At 35.4% G+C, this 19,588-nt stretch overlaps 1 protein-coding gene across 2 annotated transcripts in view; it reads right to left on the bottom strand.

Annotated features, from left to right (window-relative positions):
* The window catches only part of RNF17 (ring finger protein 17), a 161,661-nt gene that overhangs the window by 81,832 nt on the left and 60,241 nt on the right, over window positions 1-19,588 (bottom strand). For both annotated transcript variants that reach the window (XM_059377630.1, XM_059377631.1), the window contains exons 16-19: window positions 17,755-17,908; window positions 14,383-14,498; window positions 13,300-13,420; window positions 10,247-10,367 (exon numbers count right to left, since the gene is read on the bottom strand). In XM_059377630.1, coding sequence (XP_059233613.1) covers window positions 10,247-10,367; window positions 13,300-13,420; window positions 14,383-14,498; window positions 17,755-17,908 — 512 coding nt within the window. The remainder of the gene's footprint in view (window positions 1-10,246; window positions 10,368-13,299; window positions 13,421-14,382; window positions 14,499-17,754; window positions 17,909-19,588) is intronic.

The raw sequence follows: 19,588 nt of genomic DNA, 5'->3' as shown, positions 1-19,588 counted from the left end.
TCAATTTCTACAGAAAAGTCTGCTGGAACTTTCACATAGCTTGAGTTGAATCTATAGCTATCAAACTTAAAATTTTAAAAAATGAGGTGAGATTCACATAACATAAAAGTATTTTAAAGTGAACAATCCAGTAGCAATTAGTACATTCACAGTGTTGCACAACCATTACACCTCTATATAGTTCCAAAACATTTTTATCACTCCAAAATAAAATCCCCCTAAAGCAGTTGCTACCCATAATCCTCTTTTCTCAACTCCTATTAACCACCAATCAGTGTTCCATCTCTGTGGATTTAACTATTCTGAATATTTCATATAAATGGAATCATTCTCTCACCTTTTGTGTCTGGCTTATTTCACTTAGCATAAAGTTTTCAAGATGTATCAATATTATATCAAAATTTAATTCTTTTATTTTTGGCGGGGGAGGGACAAAGGGAGAAGGAGAGAATCTTAAGCAGGCACCATGCCCGGGTAGAGCCCAACTCAGGGCTCAGTCTCACAACCCTGAGATCATGACTTGAGCCAAAATCAAGAGTTAGACACCTAAGACTGAGCTACCCAGGAACCCCTAAATTTAATTACTTTTTAAAGGCTGAATAATATTCCATTGTATGTCTATCTACCACAATTTGTTTATCCAACTGTTGATAGACAAACAGGGTGGTTCCACTTATGAATATATATGTACACACATTTGAGTACCTGTTCTCAATTCTTTTGGGAATATATCCAAGATGAAATTTATGGGTCATGTTTTAAGTTTTTAAGGAATCTTCAAGCTGTTTTCCACAGTGCTTCACTGTTTATATTCCTCTCTCCACATTCTCACCAACACATTTTTTTTTTATTACAGCCATCATGGTCTGTGTGAAGTGGTACATTAATAGACTTTTAAAAAATAAATATTACTAATTTTTGAGAAAGTAATACATGTACATGGTTCAAAATTTAAAATTTGAATTTTATGACTCTTTCCAGAGAAACAGTACATATACATGTATTTAGTCTTTTTTGTTAAAAAACTAAACAACCATCATTGATTATATGCCCAAATCTGATGTCTTATAAAATTAATGTTAACTGGAAAAAACGTAGTTAAAACTATATGACCCTGATTTTTTTAAAAAAAGGTTTGGTTAAATGAGAGGTAAGAGAATACTTTATGATTTTAATTAAAACACAACTGCAGCAATGGAAAACTTCTGAATTTAGTCAACATTACCATGGCCAGCTTTAGTGATCCAGATTGGCCAAGAGTCATTCAAAAGAAACACAAGTTTCTATGGCCAAGAACTGTACCTTTAACTTTTGGCTAGCAGGTGGATTATATGGGTTATATATCCATGGAAAGATATTAATACTGATAAAAAATTCAGGGCATGCTCACAGTTTAACACATGAATGTTATCTTCTACTGCATGTTGACCATATTGACCACTAGATGGCTAATTAAAAAAGAATTACAGCTTTGCTGGGGTATAACTGACATATAAAATTGTAAGATATTTAAAGCGTACACTGTGGTGATTTGATATAAGTACACATCATGAAATGCTTCTTCTCTTCTAGTTAACTATCACGCTCTTTTGGGGGGCTTAAGGCAGAGTTATATTATACATGACTTCAATATTGCCTAAATTTATGATTTGTAACTAGAAAATTCTCCCCTAATATTTAAATTTATATATATGGAGAGGTGCAAAAGACAGGGAAATTTTATTTTAAAAGCTAGTAAAGCTCCCTGTGTATTTTATAGAACACTGCTCATGCAGAAAGCTGCTACACCGTCATAAAGAGTTCTTCTTTCTAGAATCTATTTTGCTTACTGTGGAATTGAGTTTTGTTTTAGCTGTAGTTCTCCCCTACAACAGTGGCATATCAAAGTGAGCAGATGGTTGCTTGCTGTTCTCCTCTGATGCTCTTGATAGTAGTGATATTTTGGAATATTTATCTAATAAATGCCTTATTCTCCAAAGCTGCTTAAGCAAAGGGAAAAAATTTTAAAGTTTAAAAATAGCTTTATTCCATGAATCATGGGACAAAGTATTTAGAAGTTGAATTTCACTGAAATTATAAACATCTGTTCTGTCAAAGACACGATGCAAGAGGATGAAAAAAAGCCACATACTTGGAGAAAATATTTGCAAAAGGCACAGATTATACATAAAGTACTGTTATCCAAAATATAAAAAGAACACTTAAAATTCAACAATAAGAAATCAAATCACCTAAAAAATGGTTCCAGAACATTAAGAGGAACCTCCCCAAAGAAAATATAAAGATAGCAAATAAGCAAGTGAAAAGATGCTCCATATCACATGTCATCATGAAATCACAAATAAAAACAAAAAAAGATTCTAACACTACACATACAATTGAAAGACCAAAATCTGGAATGCTGACACCACCAAGTGCTAATGAGGATGTGGGGCAACAGGAATCCCTCATTCATTGCTTGTGTGAATGCAAAATGGTACAGTTGCTTTAGAAGACAGTTTGGCATTTTCTTTCACAACTAAACACATCTTACCATACAACCCAGCAATCACACTCCTTGGTATTTGCCCAAAGGAGGTGAAAACATGTCTACACAAGAACCTGAATGTCAATGTTTATAGCAGCTTTATTCATAATTATCAAACCTGATCTCAACCAAGATGCCCTTCAGTAGGTGAATGGACAGACAAACTGTTGTACATCCAGACAATGAGCTATTATTCCGTGCTAGAAGGAAAAAAGTTATTAAGACATGACAAAATAAGGGGGAAGTTTAAATGCACACTATTAAGTGAAATAAGCCAATCTGAAAAGGCTATATGCTGGATGACTCCAATTATACGATATTCTGGAAAAGGCAAAATTATGGAGACAGTAAAAAAGATCAGTAGTTCCTAGGGATTCAAGGGAGGGAAGGATGAATAGACTAAACACAAGAGATTTTTAGGACACTGAAAATACTCTGATATCATAATGGTAGATTTGTGTCATCATACATTTAGTCAAAAACCACAGAATGTAAATTATGGACTTTGGATGATTATGATATGTCAATGTAGTTTCACTGATGTTAACAAATGTACCATTTTGGTGGTTGACAGTGGGGGAGGCTGTGCCTGCTGGGGGGAGCCAGGAATATGTGGGAAATCACTGTGCTTTCTGCTCAGTGTTGAGAACCCAAAACATAAATTCTTCTTAACAAAATAAAAAAAATATGAAACCTAAAACTATAAAACTTTGGAAGAAAACATAGCAGAAAATCTTTATGACCTTGAGTTAGGTAAAGATTTCTTAATTACAGCACAAAGTGCCTGACTTATGAAAGAAAAAAACTGTCAAAGTGGACTTTAAAACCAGAAACTTCTACTTGTTGAAAGACACTGGTAAGAAGTCACAGATTGGAAAAAAAATTTGCCATATTTGCAAAGCAAAGCACATAATCTTGGCGAAGAACTTCTATCTGGAATATATTAAACTACTTTCACATTTCAAGAACAGTAAGCAAAAAGCACAAAGCACAAAACTTTTGAAAACTTCACCAAAGAAGAGACACAGATGGTAAATAAGAATATGAAAAGATCTTTAATATCATTAAGCTAAAATTAACACCACTATGAAAAACCACTATATTTCTATTAGAAGGGCTAATGTGAAGACAAAGTGACAAAATCAAGCACTAGCAAGGACAGAGAATAGTAGAACTCACAAATTGTTGGTGGAAATTCAAGATGGTAGAGCCAATTTAGAAAATGTGTGGCAGTTTCTTATAAAGTTAAAAAAAACTACAACTTAAAAAAAATCTTTTTCTTTTAGATATACATACCAAAATATTAGATGGATGAAGTTATGTGATGTCTGAGATTTATGCCAAAATTATTAAGGCAATAATGTGGCCAGGACATTAGATTAAATTAAGATCCAAAACTCACTTACCTTATAAGCAGCAATCTCAATCCTGGGTATTTACTCACTAGAAAATACATAAATATGTCTACATACAAAGACATGTATGCAAATGTTTACAACACCTTTTTCATAAAATCTCTCAAACTGGAAACAGCTCAAATGTTCATCAATTAGGAAATGCTCAATATTGTCATACATCCAGAAAACAGAATAATAGTGAGCAATAAAAACTGACACATGCAGAAGACCAAATGACAGAGAATAAAGAAGCTGAGCAAAAGAGGGACAAACAGCTACTGGACCACGAGGGGAGAATTCGAGAGATAAGTGACACCATAAGACGAAACAACATTAGAATAATTGGGATTCCAGAAGAAGAAGAAAGAGAGAGGGGAGCAGAAGGTATACTGGAGAGAATTATTGGGGAGAATTTCCCCAATATGGCAAAGGGAACGAGCATCAAAATTCAGGAGGTGCAGAGAACGCCCTCAAAATCAATAAGAATAGGCCCACACCCCGTCACCTAATAGTAAAATTTACAAGTCTCAATGACAAAGAGAAAATCCTGAAAGCAGCCGGGAAAAGAAGTCTGTAACATACAATGGTAAAAATATTAGATTGGCAGCTGACTTATCCACAGAGACCTGGCAGGCCAGAAAGAGCTGGCATGATATTTTTCAGAGCACTAAACGAGAAAAACATGCAGCCAAGAATACTATATCCAGCTAGGCTATCATTGAAAATAGAAGGAGAGATTAAAAGCTTCCAGGACAAACAACAACTGAAAGAATTTGCAAATACCAAACCAGCTCTACAGGAAATCTTGAAAGGGGTCCTCTAAGCAAAGAGAGAGCCTACAAGTGGTATATCAGAAAGGAACAGAGACCATATACAGTAACAGTCACCTTACAGGCAATACAATGGCACTAAATTCATATCTCTCAGTAGTTACCCTGAATGTTAATGGGCTAAATGCCCCTGTCAAAAGACACAGGGTATCAGAATGGATAAAAAAACAAAACCCATCTATATGTTGCCTCCAAGAAACTCATTTTAAGCCTGAAGACACCTCCAGATTTAAAGAGAGGGGTTGGAAAAAATTTACCATGCTAATGAACATCAGAAGAAAGCAGGAGTGGCAATCCTTATATCAGATCAATTAGATTTTAAGCCAAAGACTATAATAAGAGATGAGGAAGGACACTATATCATACTCAAAGGGTCTGTCCAACAAGAAGATTTAACAATTTTAAATATCTATGCCCCCAATGTGGGAGCAGCCAACTATATAAACCAATTAATAACAAAATCCAAGAAACACATCAACAATAATACAATAATAGTAGGGGACTTTAACACTCCCCTCACTGAAATGGACAGGTCATCCAAGCAAAAGATCAGCAAGGAAATAAAGGCTTTAAACGACACACTGGACCAGATGGACATCACAGATATATTCAGAATATTTCATCCCAAAGCAACAGAATACACATTCTTCTCTAGTGCACATGGAACATTCTCCAGAATAGATCACATCCTCGGTCCTAAATCAGGACTCAACCGGTATCAAAAGATTGGGATCATTCCCTGCATATTTTCAGACCACAATGCTCTAAAGCTAGAACTCAACCACAAAAGGAAGTTTGAAAAGAACCCAAATACATGGAGACTAAACAACATCCTTCTAAAGAATGAATGGGTCAACCGGGAAATTAAAGAAGAATTGAAAAAAATCATGGAAACAAATGATAATGAAAATACAACGGTTCAAAATCTGTGGGACACAACAAAGGCAGTCCTGAGGAAAATATATAGCGGTACAAGCCTTTCTCAAAAAACAAGAAAGGTCTCAGGTACACAACCTAACCCTACACCTAAAGGAACTGGAGAAAGAACAAGAAAGAAACCCTAAGCCCAGCAGGAGAAGAGAAATCATAAAGATCAGAGCAGAAATCAATGAAATAGAAACCAAAAAAACAATAGAACAAATCAACGAAACTAGGAGCTGGTTCTTTGAAAGAATTAATAAAATTGATAAACCCCTGGCCCGACTTATCAAAAAGAAAAGAGAAAGGACCCAAATAAATAAAATCATGAATGAAAGAGGAGAGATCACAACTAACACCAAAGAAATACAAACTATTATAAGAACATACTATGAGCAACTCTACGGCAATAAATTTGACAATCTGGAAGAAATGGATGCATTCCTAGAAACATATAAACTACCACAACTGAACCAGGAAGAAATAGAAAGCCTGAACAGACCCACAACCATAAGGAGATTGAAACAGTCATTAAAAATCTCCAAACAAACAAAAGCCCAGGGCTAGACGGCTTCCCAGGGGAATTCTACCAAACATTTAAAGAAGAACTAATTCCTATTCTCCTGAAACTGTTCCAAAAAATAGAAATGGAAGGAAAACTTCCAAACTCATTTTATGAGGCCAGCATCACCTTGATCCCAAAACCAGACAAGGATCCCACCAAAAAAGAGAGCTATAGACCGATATCCTTGATGAACACAGATGCGAAAATACTCAACAAAATACTAGCCAATAGGATTCAACAGTACATTAAAAAGATTATTCACCACGACCAAGTGGGATTTATTCCAGGGCTGCAAGGTTGGTTCAACATCCGCAAATCAGTCAATGTGATACAACACATCAATAAAAGAAAGAACAAGAACCATATGATACTCTCAATAGATGCTGAAAAAGCATTTGACAAAGTACAACATCCCTTCCTGATCAAAACTCTTCAAAGTGTAGGGATAGAGGGCACATACCTCAATATCATCAAAGCCATCTATGAAAAACCCACCGCAAATATCATTCTCAATGGAGAAAAACTGAAAGCTTTTCCACTAAGGTCAGGAACACGGCAGGGATGTCCATTATCACCACTGCTATTCAACATCGTACTAGAGGTCCTAGCCTCAGCAATCAGACAACAAAAGGAAATTAAAGGCATCCAAATCGGCAAAGAAGAAGTCAAATTATCACTCTTCGCAGATGATATGATACTATATGTGGAAAACCCAAAAGACTCCACTCCAAAACTGCTAGAACTTGTACAGGAATTCAGTAAAGTGTCAGGATATAAAATCAATGCACAGAAATCAGTTGCATTTCTCTACACCAACAGCAAGACAGAAGAAAGAGATATTAAGGAGTCAATCCCATTTACAATTGTATCCAAAACCATAAGATACCTAGGAATAAACCTGACCAAAGAGACACAGAATCTATACTCAGAAAACTATAACGTACTCATGAAAGAAATTGAGGAAGACACAAAGAAATGGAAAAATGTTCCATGCTCCTGGATTGGAAGAATAAATATTGTGAAAATGTCTATGCTACCTAAAGCAATCTACACATTTAATGCAATTCCTATCAAAGTACCATCCATCTTTTTCAAAGAAATGGAACAAATAATTCTAAAATTTATATGGAACCAGAAAAGACCTCGAATAGCCAAAGGGATATTGAAAAAGAAAGCCAACGTTGGTGGCATCACAATTCCGGACTTCAGGCTCTATTACAAAGCTGTCATCATCAAGACAGCATGGTACTGGCACAAAAACAGACACATAGATCAATGGAACAGAATAGAGAGCCCAGAAATAGACCCTCAAATCTATGGTCAACTAATCTTCGACAAAGCAGGAAAGAATGTCCAATGGAAAAAAGACAGCCTTTTCAATAAATGGTGCTGGGAAAATTGGACAGCCACATGCAGAAAAATGAAATTGGACCATTTCCTTACACCACACACAAAAATAGACTCAAAATGGATGAAGGACCTCAATGTACGAAAGGAATCCATCAAAATCCTTGAGGAGAACACGGGCAGCAACCTCTTCGACCTCTGCCGCAGCAACATCTTCCTAGGAACAACGCAAAAGGCAAGGGAAGCAAGGGAAAAAATGAACTACTGGGATTTCATCAAGATCAAAAGCTTTTGCACAGCAAAGGAAACAGTTAACAAAATCAAAAGACAACTGACAGAATGGGAGAAGATATTTGCAAACGACATATCAGATAAAGGACTAGTGTCCAGAATCTATAAAGAACTTAGCAAACTCAACACCCAAAGAACAAATAATCCAATCAAGAAATGGGCAGAGGACATGAGCAGACATTTCTGCAAAGAAGACATCCAGATGGCCAACGGACACATGAAAAAGTGCTCCATATCACTCGGCATCAGGGAAATACAAATCAAAACCACAATGCGATATCACCTCACACCAGTCAGAATGGCTAAAATCAACAAGTCAGGAAATGACAGATGCTGGCGAGGATGCGGAGAAAGGGGAACCCTCCTACACTGTTTGTGGGAATGCAAGCTGGTGCAGCCACTCTGGAAAACAGCATGGAGGTTCCTCAAAATGTTGAAAATAGAACTGCCCTATGACCCAGCAATTGCACTATTGGGTATTTACCCTAAAGATACAAATGTAGTGATCCAAAGGGACACGTGCACCCGAATGTTTATAGCAGCAATGTCCACAATAGCCAAACTATGGAAAGAACCTAGATGTCCATCAACAGATGAATGGATCAAGAAGATGTGGTATATATACACAATGGAATACTATGCAGCCATCAAAAGAAATGAAATCTTGCCATTTGCAACAACATGGATGGAACTAGAGCGTATCATGCTTAGCGAAATAAGTCAAGCAGAGAAAGACAACTATATGATCTCCCTGATATGAGGAAGTGGTGATGCAACATAGAGGCTTAAGTGGGTAGGAGAAGAATAAATGAAACAAGATGGGATTGGGAGGGAGACAAACCATAAGTGACTCTTAATCTCACAAAACAAACTGAGGGTTGCCGGGGGGAGGGGGTTTGGGAGAAGGTGGTGGGATTATGGACATTGGGGAGGGTATGTGATTTGGTGAGTGCTGTGAAGTGTGTAAACCTGGTGATTCACAGACCTGTACCCCTGGGGATAAAAATATATGTTTATAAAAAATAAAAAATTAAAAAAAAAAACTGACACATGCAACAACATGGATGAGTCTCAGAAGCATTAAGCTAAATGAAAGATGCTAGACACAGAAGGCAAATACACTATGACTCCATTTATAAGAAGTTATGGAAAAGTAAAAATTATAGAAACAAATTAGATTAGTAATTGCCAAGGTTTGGGTGTGGAGGAAGAGAAAGAACTACAAAGGTGCACAAGGAACTTTTTATTATGATAGAAATATTCTGTATTTTGAGTGTGATAATGGTTATATGACTGTATATGCAAAAGGTGAATTTTATTGTATGTTTCACCTCAATAACCCTAACTTTTTTTTATAAAAGAGAAATAATATTTTTTGAGAGGAAGCGAGAGAGGGCAGGGTGGGGGAAGTAGGAGAGAGTCTCTTAAGCAGGCTCCATGCCCATCACAGAGCCCAAGTGGGGCTCTATCTCACAATCCTGAGATCACAAACAGCTGAAATCAAGTCATACGCTTAACCAACTGAGCCACCCAGATGCTGCTCAGTCCAATACATTTAAAAACTTCCTCTCATTTCTTTCTCTCCCCTTACTTAAGGCTTACAGTGGAAAAAGGGCAGGCCCACTCCAGCTTCCAATCTCCCAGTGTTAGGGCAGGGAAGGAAGGCAAGACTACATACTGAGCACATGACCGCAGGTTTCTGCTTCTCTGGCTTACCCCAACAGACATTATGTGTGAGTGTTATCAAATATTTGCTTTCTTGAGAGTGATATGTGGGAATTCTTCAAAACACCTTTCAGGGGCCACCCTACTGCATGAGTCAGTATTGTGAAATAATTGTTTTGTCTTGACTCCTAACCCTCCTAACTCCTAACCCTACCACCCCTCCTCACTAACCCCTGTCCTTTTGCTTCAGGGCTGCTCAACCACTGGTCTGTACTAGGCACAATGGCTCAAATCTGGATCTTGTTCAAAGTATCCCCTTGAACATTTCTCCAAGTGGGAATGTGGGCTAACCCTACCACTAACTACCCTATCCTGCCATTTCTCTTCCTAATTATCTTTTCAAATAGCCACAAATGGCTGCCAAAGCAGATGTTCCACCTAGAAATAAGATGCATTTTCCTTTTCTTAGAAGTATCTTCAATCCCTATAAGCCATTCTCTTGGTTTCAGAGTCCCTTAGGGGAAAGCCACGCTACTCCCCATTAGGCTAATGACTCCAGTTATTTTTCCTACTATTTTTCAAGAATGGGGGAAACCTCCCAAAGCTACAGCCTAAGCAGATATCCTAATGGGAAAGGTATGCCAGTTTTCCTTCTTGAGAATAAAATGTTATGTATGAACTAACAAACATTTACAGGTCTACTTACCCTACTTCGTAAGATGCTAGGCCCTCTTTGACTAGCTGGTCATTTATACTAGTAGGAGTCATTCCAGGAGCACCAAGAGAATCAAAAAGCTCAACCAAGAGCACATTATCTTCCAGAATTTCTGTAAAACATTAAGATGAGTTTGGGGAAAGAAATAAATATGTTGCAAAACATACTAAATGAAGCAATTTTTTAAAAAGCTATAAACAATTACATTTTGCATAGATGTGGGTTTTTTTGCTGAATAATACCAAAGTGTCTCTACAGGGGGATAAGCAGCATTTTGCCAACAAAACAATCGTCCATGTTATCTGCAGCATATGCAAATTAATAAAATTTTCATTTTAGATTGTGTATCATTCTATAACAGATCAAAAACAGTTTAAAGCTTTTAAATTCAGAAAAATATAAATTGATATATATTCATTGAAGAAATGTTCTGGTGTGTTTTTAAACTGTTTTACTGTGTTCGCCCAAGTTCCAGAGTACAAAAGAATGAAATTCAGGCTAGAGATTGTCCACAAAGGTTTACAGCTTTTAAAAGAATGGCACAAAGTTTACAATGAGAAAAAAAAATCTAGAATCCTCAATTAGAGACTGAAATCGGGATATTTTCCCGTATTTTTAGGACAATCTAATTTTTAATTTTAGAATACACAATGGTTACTTAAACACATAGATCTATTTAGATCTATTTCTTAAACTAAACTGGGAGTTTAACTATGGATAAAGTTTACATCTTGTATGCCTGTTTACTTACCTATGGTACTTAGCACAGAGAACCTGCCTAATATGTATTTGAATAAACAATAGAGTAATTTCGTTAGGAAACACATACTTCAGTGTACTAAAGTATACACTGAACACACACTTCAATACAGGTTATGCTTACACCTACACAACAGCAGCTGGTAGCTGCCGGTCAGAATGATGATTAAAAAAAAAAAAAAAGATGATTCCAAATAACACAAAGTATTACCACAACATACTTTATTATCTAGTCATAAAAATACATATTAGGTAACCTTTCTCAAGAGCCTAAAAATGATTCCTGACTACTTTTCAAAAGATCTGATATATCATCTAAAATAAAAGGCTAAGCAATGCCAAGCCTCAATTAATTTTCATCTTCTTACTTTCCATGTCTTGTGGTCCCATTAGTTCTTTGTCTTCATATTTCCCATACATAGAGTTCTTTATTGCAACAGGGCCAACTTTCCATATGTTCTGTACCTTTACCAACTTCCCTGCTCTGCTAATTAAAATTTAAATATCCCAGGGCGCCTGGGTGGCTCAGTTGGTTGCGCAGCTGCCTTCGGCTCAGGTCATGATCCCAGGGTCCTGGGTTCAAGTCCTACATCAGGCTCCCCCTGCTCTGCAGGGAGCCTGCTTCTCCTTCTCCCTCTGCCTGCTGCGCCCCCCGCTTGTGTGCTCTTTCTCTCTCTATCAAATAAATAAATAAATAAAATCTTTAAAAATTTTAAATATCCCTTGCTTTATAAGGTAACAATGCTCCCCTTATCATCTATTATTAATGTCTTTAACTGTCAATCTCATCATTGTGCAGGTTAATGGGGTAAGATATTTTAGATTTAAGGAGTGCCAGAAGGCCCTGTTCAAATAAAATTATCTAGCGTAATAACTATGTTATGACTAGTGTTTGGATGTTATTGGTATAACAGATAATTAAATGAGTAAGAAAAAGAAGGAATCAAAAATCAGTGGAGATTACTCAAGGACTAAGAAGCCCTTAATTTACTGCTCGCATCAGAGAAGCCAGATATAAAAATGTTATTGGCTAAGGATGCAATATCTGTAGCCACATTCTTATTTAAACAAACCATTTCTTCAGAACAATTTCTCATATCAACAATGTGGATAAATTATCACTGATATATCATCAGTTCCCAGTTATGTAACTTTGAACTGCTGATCGCTAAGCTTTAGTCTCCTTATTGTAACAGAGGCTAACCCTCTTCTGGTGATTGGGTTCATTTAATGGTAGTATGACAAAAGTGAATAAATAGATATAGTAATCTTGTGTGTCCTGCACTAGCACTTATTAAGACCAACTAAGCCAGAAAAATAACAGACTTCCACCACCCCCCAACCCCTGCATCCAAACCCCTTGGGGTCAGACAGGTTTTAGAACTTCAACTTGAGAAAAGCTACATAAAATATATACTGCCTATTTTATAATACCCCCAGCAAGATTCCAAGGCAGCAGCCTACAAACATACATTACTATCCTGAAATGGAATATATGAATATTCACTATAAAGGAGATAAAGACTAAATATATCTTCATGTCACTTCAAATCAGGTTTTGCTAGTCAACTTTTCATTTTCAGAACGTGCTGGGTTACGAAATTGTGAGCTAGTGGTCAGCCTATATCTTAGGCCCAAACTAGTCCAAAAAAGAAATATATGTTTATAAAAAATAAAAAAAAACAGATTAAAAAAAATAAAGAAAAAAAAGAAATGACTTTTTTTAAAATATGGAGAGAGGCTACAGTTGAATTCACTTAAGTAAAATGAAAAAAAAAATGAAAACTATTTAACAATTGTGTCCCACCTCCTCTCACTTTCCTGCACATTAAACTTTAACATTCATCATGCCAAAATGAGGAAAGAACCACTGCAGAAATGTAAACGAAATAAGAGAAGTTAATTCCTGGCTTTAGGGCGTTCAAGAGGCCATATCTAGGATGACTGATTTTTTTTTTTTAAGATTTTATTTTTAAGTAATCTCTACACCCAATGTGGGGCTTGAACCTACAACTCAAAGATCAAGAGTCCCACTCTCCACCAAGTGAGCCATCCAGGCACCCCTAGCATAACTTGATCTTTAATGGCAATTTTTGCCTTGTACTGATTTTATACTCTACAGCCTGCAACTATATCCACTATACACAATTCTCAATAAATGTTCTCTCTTACTAGTCTCATTGATGACACACTGAATTTAGCTTATATCAAGCAAATGTATTATGTTATCCTTATTTAAAATTACATATAATTACATAGTAACAAATAAAAACGGAATAGCTTACTGATGACTGAACATGTCATAAATTTATCTTGAGTTTTTTCTTCAAATTTTTCCTTAGCTTTTTTGGACCACTGCATTGTCTTTACACATGGTTCAATATAGGCCAGCTTACATTTAATTGCCTGTGTCAAACAAAATTGCACCATTAAGAAAAGGTGAAATTTCTAGTTATTTTAGAATTAAAGTTTTATATGTGTACAAAAAACACTGAATATATAATCTGAAAATAAATGTGCAAAAGGTATCTATAAAATATTTTATAAATGGCAATAACTGGAGTCAACAAATCATTTGGTAGAATTATTGCACATTCAGACACCAATATAACAAGCATCTACTGAAAAAATTACAGATACTCATTATATACTGTTAAATGAGAAAAGCAGGTTACAGGACTATTTTTCTAATCCTATAATTGTTAAATAGAAGACACATCTTTGAATTAGAATTGTATTTATAAAAACATTGAATAGTTCTGAATGAGTCCTTTTTATTTATATTTTCAAGTTTTTCCTAGTTTACCCATTTTTAAAATGAAAAATATTGTTTAACAATAATTCAAATGCCTAAGTGTAAAGTGAGTTAGAAAATAAGCCCCATTAACTTTCTTTATCTCTGAGGAATAAGATTCCAAGAGAAAGATAATTTTTACTTATTTTTCCAGACTTCTCTTTCTCTTGGACATGTTATATATACTTAAACATAAATGGAATTGCAGTAAAAATACTTCTATGATGAGATTTTCACACAAAATCTATCACCTTCCTACCACATTATACAGGTTTTCAAAATAACATTTGAGATCTGGAGACCAGTAAAAAGTTATGAAGACACAAACATACAAACAGATATACATTTACAATTAATGCTTATTTGTTACGATATACATACATCTTAACAACTTATGGCTGCTATATAGGAAATTACAGTAATGACAGCAACTCTTTTCTATATTCCATGTATCAAATTATTTACAGACAAAAATGTTAGTTAACAGAGCACTTCTATGATAAAAATGATTTCTAAAAATACTGTCACAATTGTGTTAATATTCTGACCCTATGACTCATAATAAGTAGATTACCTTCTCTGGGGGATTTAGAAACTCATCTTTTATTTTACGCATTTCTTTAAGTGTTATTTTTGCAGTATTACCAAAGTCCACATATTTAACTTCAACTTCACGATGTCCAGGCAATCCTTTAAAAGTTATTAAATTAGAAATCATAAACTTGGAAAGAAAACAGAGAATTATCTAGCAAAATTTAGACGGGACAGTCAATTACGTTAGAATACTTTTATGATCAACATATAAACCTAATACTTTTTTAAATATAAAAAATTTCTAATATGTGGACCTAAAAAAAGAATCAACCATAATGCAGTCGTTCAGACTTGAGAAAGTAACAATTTTAAGATATCCAGAGGACAATCAAAACCAGGATAACAACACAGCTATCAAATGCTAGGTGTGTGGCCTAAAAGTTAAAACTAGGCATTAAGTCAAGCAGAGAAAGGCCACTATCATATGATCTCCTTGATATGAGGAAGTGGAGATGCAACATGGGGGGTTAAGGAGGTAGGAGAAGAATAAATGAAACAAGATGGGATTGGGAGGGAGACAAACCATAAGTGACTCTTAATCTCACAAAACAAACTGAGGTTGCTGGAGGGAGGAGGGCTGGGAGAAGGGGGGTGGGGTTATGGACTTTGGGGAGGGTATGTGCTATGGTGAGTGCTGTGAAGTGTGTAAACCTGGCGATTCACATACTTGTACCCTGGGGGGATAAAAATATATTATATGTTTATAAAAAATAAAAAATAAAAAAAACAAAAACAAAACAAAAACCCCTAGGCATTAAGACTGACTAGATTAGGGGCGCCAGGGTGGCTCGGAGGATTAAGCCTCTGCCTTCTGCTCAGGTCATGATCTCAGGGTTTTGGGATGGAGCCCCACATCGGGGCTCTCTGCTCAGCAGGGAGCCTGCTTCCTCCTCTCTCTCTGCCTGCCTCTCTGCCTACTTGTGATCTCTGTCTGTCAAGCTAATTACTCTTTCTAAAATATTAGTCCGAGCAAGTTCCTTTTTCTCTCCAAGCCTCACTATCTCATTCGTAAAATGGGCATACCAGTAGAATCCAATCTTGTAAGATTTATTTTTTTTGAGGATTCACCTATTTAAAATAATTTGCAAAGCACCATAGTAAGCATGAACTTAATAAATGTTTACTGTTAGCCAACACAGGTGACTAAAGCAAAAGATTTAATAATCAAACTAAAGATTCATTCATATGATGATACCTAACTGAAATTTAAAAAAAAATTATTTCGGGGAATATTGTGAACAATAAGCAAAGACAGACCTCCATGTCAATCTAGTCTCTATATGAATACCAATGAATCCCCTAAAATGTTTAAACATACAGAACTCTGAATGAAAACCTATCACAATGACCTTTTTGAAAACACTCAAAATATATGGCTGACTTTAGCCTCTCTTATCATACCTATGTATAATTCTACTAAACTGGTTGCCACCATTTTCAAATTTAAAGAGTAGTACCATATACATAATTTCAAAAATGGAAAAAATACAGGCATTCTCTGCTCCTTTGCAGAAATGGAAGCATATGGAACAACACTGGTATTCAAGAGGACACTTCAAACAACTTAGGCCCTATGGTAACTGGTATCTGGAGTAATTGAGAAGACACATGTTATTATAAGTATAATAATAAGATGAGGGAATCCCTCCACACTTCCGGAATTCTCATGCTAGAAGGATATTCTTAACTGACTAGTGCCATTGGATTCTTATTATTCCTCAAGTCTCTGAATGGAGATATAGTTTTAGACAAAACAGGAGATAAAATTGAAAGAACAGGAGATAAGACAGGAGATAAAATTTAAAGACAAGAGATAAAAAGAACACAGGAGAAAAAAATTTAAAGAACATTTTTTTCCCCAAAATTATGAATCAGTATGAGAGAGGGTCAGGAGACATGAAAGGCCTCAAAAAAAAATTTTTTTTAAAGGTTTTATTTATTTATTTGAGAGAGAGAGAGAGAGCACAAGCAGGGGGAGCTGGAGGCAGAGGCAGAGGGAGAGGGAGAAGTTGGATCCAGTGTGTAACTGGATCCCAAGACCCTGAGGATCATGACCTTAGCATAAGGCAGCTGCCTAATCCACTAAGCCACCCAAGCATCCCTGAGAGGTCTCAAAACTTACTTCCATTTATTCTGAGGAAACAATTAGATGATGCTCCCCCAAAACGGGAATAAACTGAAGAAGTAAACATGGGATCCATAAAACAAGGGATCCAATACAGGGAGAAAAAAAAAGTATATTGCAAAATGAAATAAATTCTCTGAATAACAAAAGTGTAATAAGCTTAGAGGACTAGCAGTCCAACTGGAGATGATAGAAAGATATTTTCATGGGGCGCCTGGGTGGCTCAGAGTCCTGGGATCCAGCCCCACATCAGCCTCTCTGCTCAGCAGGGAGCCGGCTTCCCTCCTCTCTCTCTGCCTGCCTCTCTGTCTACTTGTGATCTCACTCTGTCAGATAAATAAAATCTTCAAAAAAAAAAAAAAGATGTTTTCACCACTAGAAAAAACAAAAAACAAAAATCAACTAACATTACCTGCAAAGTCAAAAATGTGGAAAATTGTTTTTAATAATTAGGAAAATGTAGCCATAAATTTTAAGAAAATAAAGTGAAAAATTGATGCATTAGCTTGAAATAGAAATAAATTATTTTTTATGACTTAGTGAAAATATTTATGCAGAATATAGATTAATTAAAATTGTGATAAACTATGGTGACAGGGTGGGGAGGGGATAAAAGAGCTAAAAGAAATCTAAAACTGCTACCTGCCTTAATAAGAATAGACACTTTCTGAGAGTAAAATATCAACAAAATATTACATATTTAGAAGTAATATCACAAATAAATACCAAAAGAAACAGTTGAAAGAATTTAAAGTATTTTTAAAGTAATCTCTACATCCCACATGAGGCTCAAACTCACAATCCTGAGATTAAGAGTTCCATGCTCTTCCAACTGAGCCAGCCAAGCAACCCTAAAATATTTGCCTTTGAGGAGTACAGTCTAAGTTGTTTAGCACCATTTAACTTTTTAAATAAGGCAGACATTAGGAAACATCAACAAAAAAACAGGTTAAGGGCTAGTCAAATAAAAATCTAAGGACTTAGAGAGTCACCTCCCAACATTATCACTAGTTTTTTTTTCCCATTTTATTTTATTTTATTTCTTTTTAAAAAAATTAACATATAATGTATTATTAGCCCCAGAGGTACCACTAGCTTTTTAAAGATAACTGAGCAAAATGGGTAAGATCAAATAATATCACTTCTATGATTTAATTTGTACCAACTCAAATGGTTTCAATTTTTAAGCATAACATTTCCCTGTAGAAATAGTGTGCAATTTCCTACCAGTAACTTTTGCTCGGTACCAAACTCCATCTTCAAATTTAGCTACACAGGCTTGACCTTGAACTGGACAAAGGATTTCCAGATTTTCTCCATCTTCACTTTTATAAAATTCCTCAATTGTTTTTAGTAAAAATAAAAAATCCAGGCTCTCTATCTAAGAAATAAAAGGATTAAAACACTATAGTTTCAAAGAAACAAAATTTAAATGTTGCATGTATTATAAGTACTGCTTATAAAATTACTGGGATCAGACAAATCAATCGTTATGTAATTTATATTTGTAATATTTTATTATAGAAGCAATATATAAAATTAGCAAATATGGACATAACAACACTTTTTAAAAAATCACATTTCTTCAGATATCTTAAGGGTATATCCTTCTAGATCCCTTTTTAAAAATTTAAATTCCATTAGCCAACATATAGTATATCATTAGTGCTCATCCCATCACATGCCCTCCTTAATGTCCATTACCCAGTTATCCCACCTCGCTACCCTCCTAGCTTTTCACATCCCTCAGTTTGTACCCTATAGTTAAGAGTCTCTCAGTTTGTCTCCCTGATTTCTTCCCACTCCGTTTTCCCTCCCCTCCCCATGATCCTCTTATATATATAACGTATATGCTATTTCTTATGTCACGAGTGAAATCATATGATAATGGTCTTTCTCTGCTTGACTTATTTCACTTAGCACAGTATCCCCCACTTCCATCCATGTTGATTCAAATGGTAGGTATTCATCCTTTCTAAAGTCCGTTTTATATATATATATTTATATGAGCCACATCATCTTTATCTATTCGTCTGTTGAAGAATACCTCATCTCCTTCTACAGTTTGGCTACTGTGGATTGCTGCTATGAACATTGGGGTGCATGTGCCCCTTTTTTTCACTATAGCTATAAGTAAATCGGAGTAAATACCCAGTAGGGCAATTGCTGGGTCATAGGGTAGCTCTATTTTCAACTTCTTGAGGAACCTCCATACTGTTTTCCAGAGTGACTGCACCAGTTTGCATTCCCACCAACAGTGTAAGAGGGTTCCCCTTCCTCTACATCTTTGCCAACATTTGTTGTTCCAGAATCCTTTCTTATACACACACAAACTTTCCATATTTTTAAAAACAAAAGTGAGAAGATATCTTACATGCAATTTGATTACAGTGTGATAATTTGCATTTTCTGTCAATTCTCACTTTTCTGTTTGAGTATTCCCATTAGTACTTTTTGGCCATGTTTAGATATCCTTAAATGACCCAAACCAGTATCAAACTCAAGACTACATATTATATTTAGTTATCTCAATAAATATTTTAGAATCTAGTGTAGTCCTTTTTTTTTTCTTTTAATGAGTAGGTCTTGCTGAAGAAAGCCTGCTATTTTTCTGTAGAATGGTCCATCTTTTGGATTTATGTGGTTACATCCTCATACTATTATTTAGCTTGTTCCTCCATTAAGTGAGGTCTGTCTCCTGAAATTTCTCCAAAGCCAGAAATTATATCTATAGGTTTGGTGGATTCAAGCCTTTTTATGCCAGAATACATCTTAAGTATATGTAGGTTGCAATATACCAAAAGATATAACATTACTGATTCAGTAATAATATGCTAAGGTTCACCTACAGAGTAGGGTGATGATTCTGATCCCTCTATTGTACAGTTATGTAATTAATTTAATAATACTTTGGCATTATATGAATGTTCAGTTTCCCATCAACCTTCCATCTCGTGATTTTAAAGTGAATTGATCATTCTTTAAATCAGTAATTTCAGTAGGGTTTATAAAATGACTACATTGAGTAAACTAGAGATTTCTCTTATTAATAAGGTTACTT

This window comes from Mustela nigripes, chromosome 15 (genome assembly GCF_022355385.1).
Source record: "Mustela nigripes isolate SB6536 chromosome 15, MUSNIG.SB6536, whole genome shotgun sequence".
Lineage (NCBI taxonomy): Eukaryota > Metazoa > Chordata > Mammalia > Carnivora > Mustelidae > Mustela > Mustela nigripes.
The sequence above is the reverse complement of the archived record's forward strand: the minus strand, read 5'-3'. Positions and strand labels throughout refer to the sequence as shown.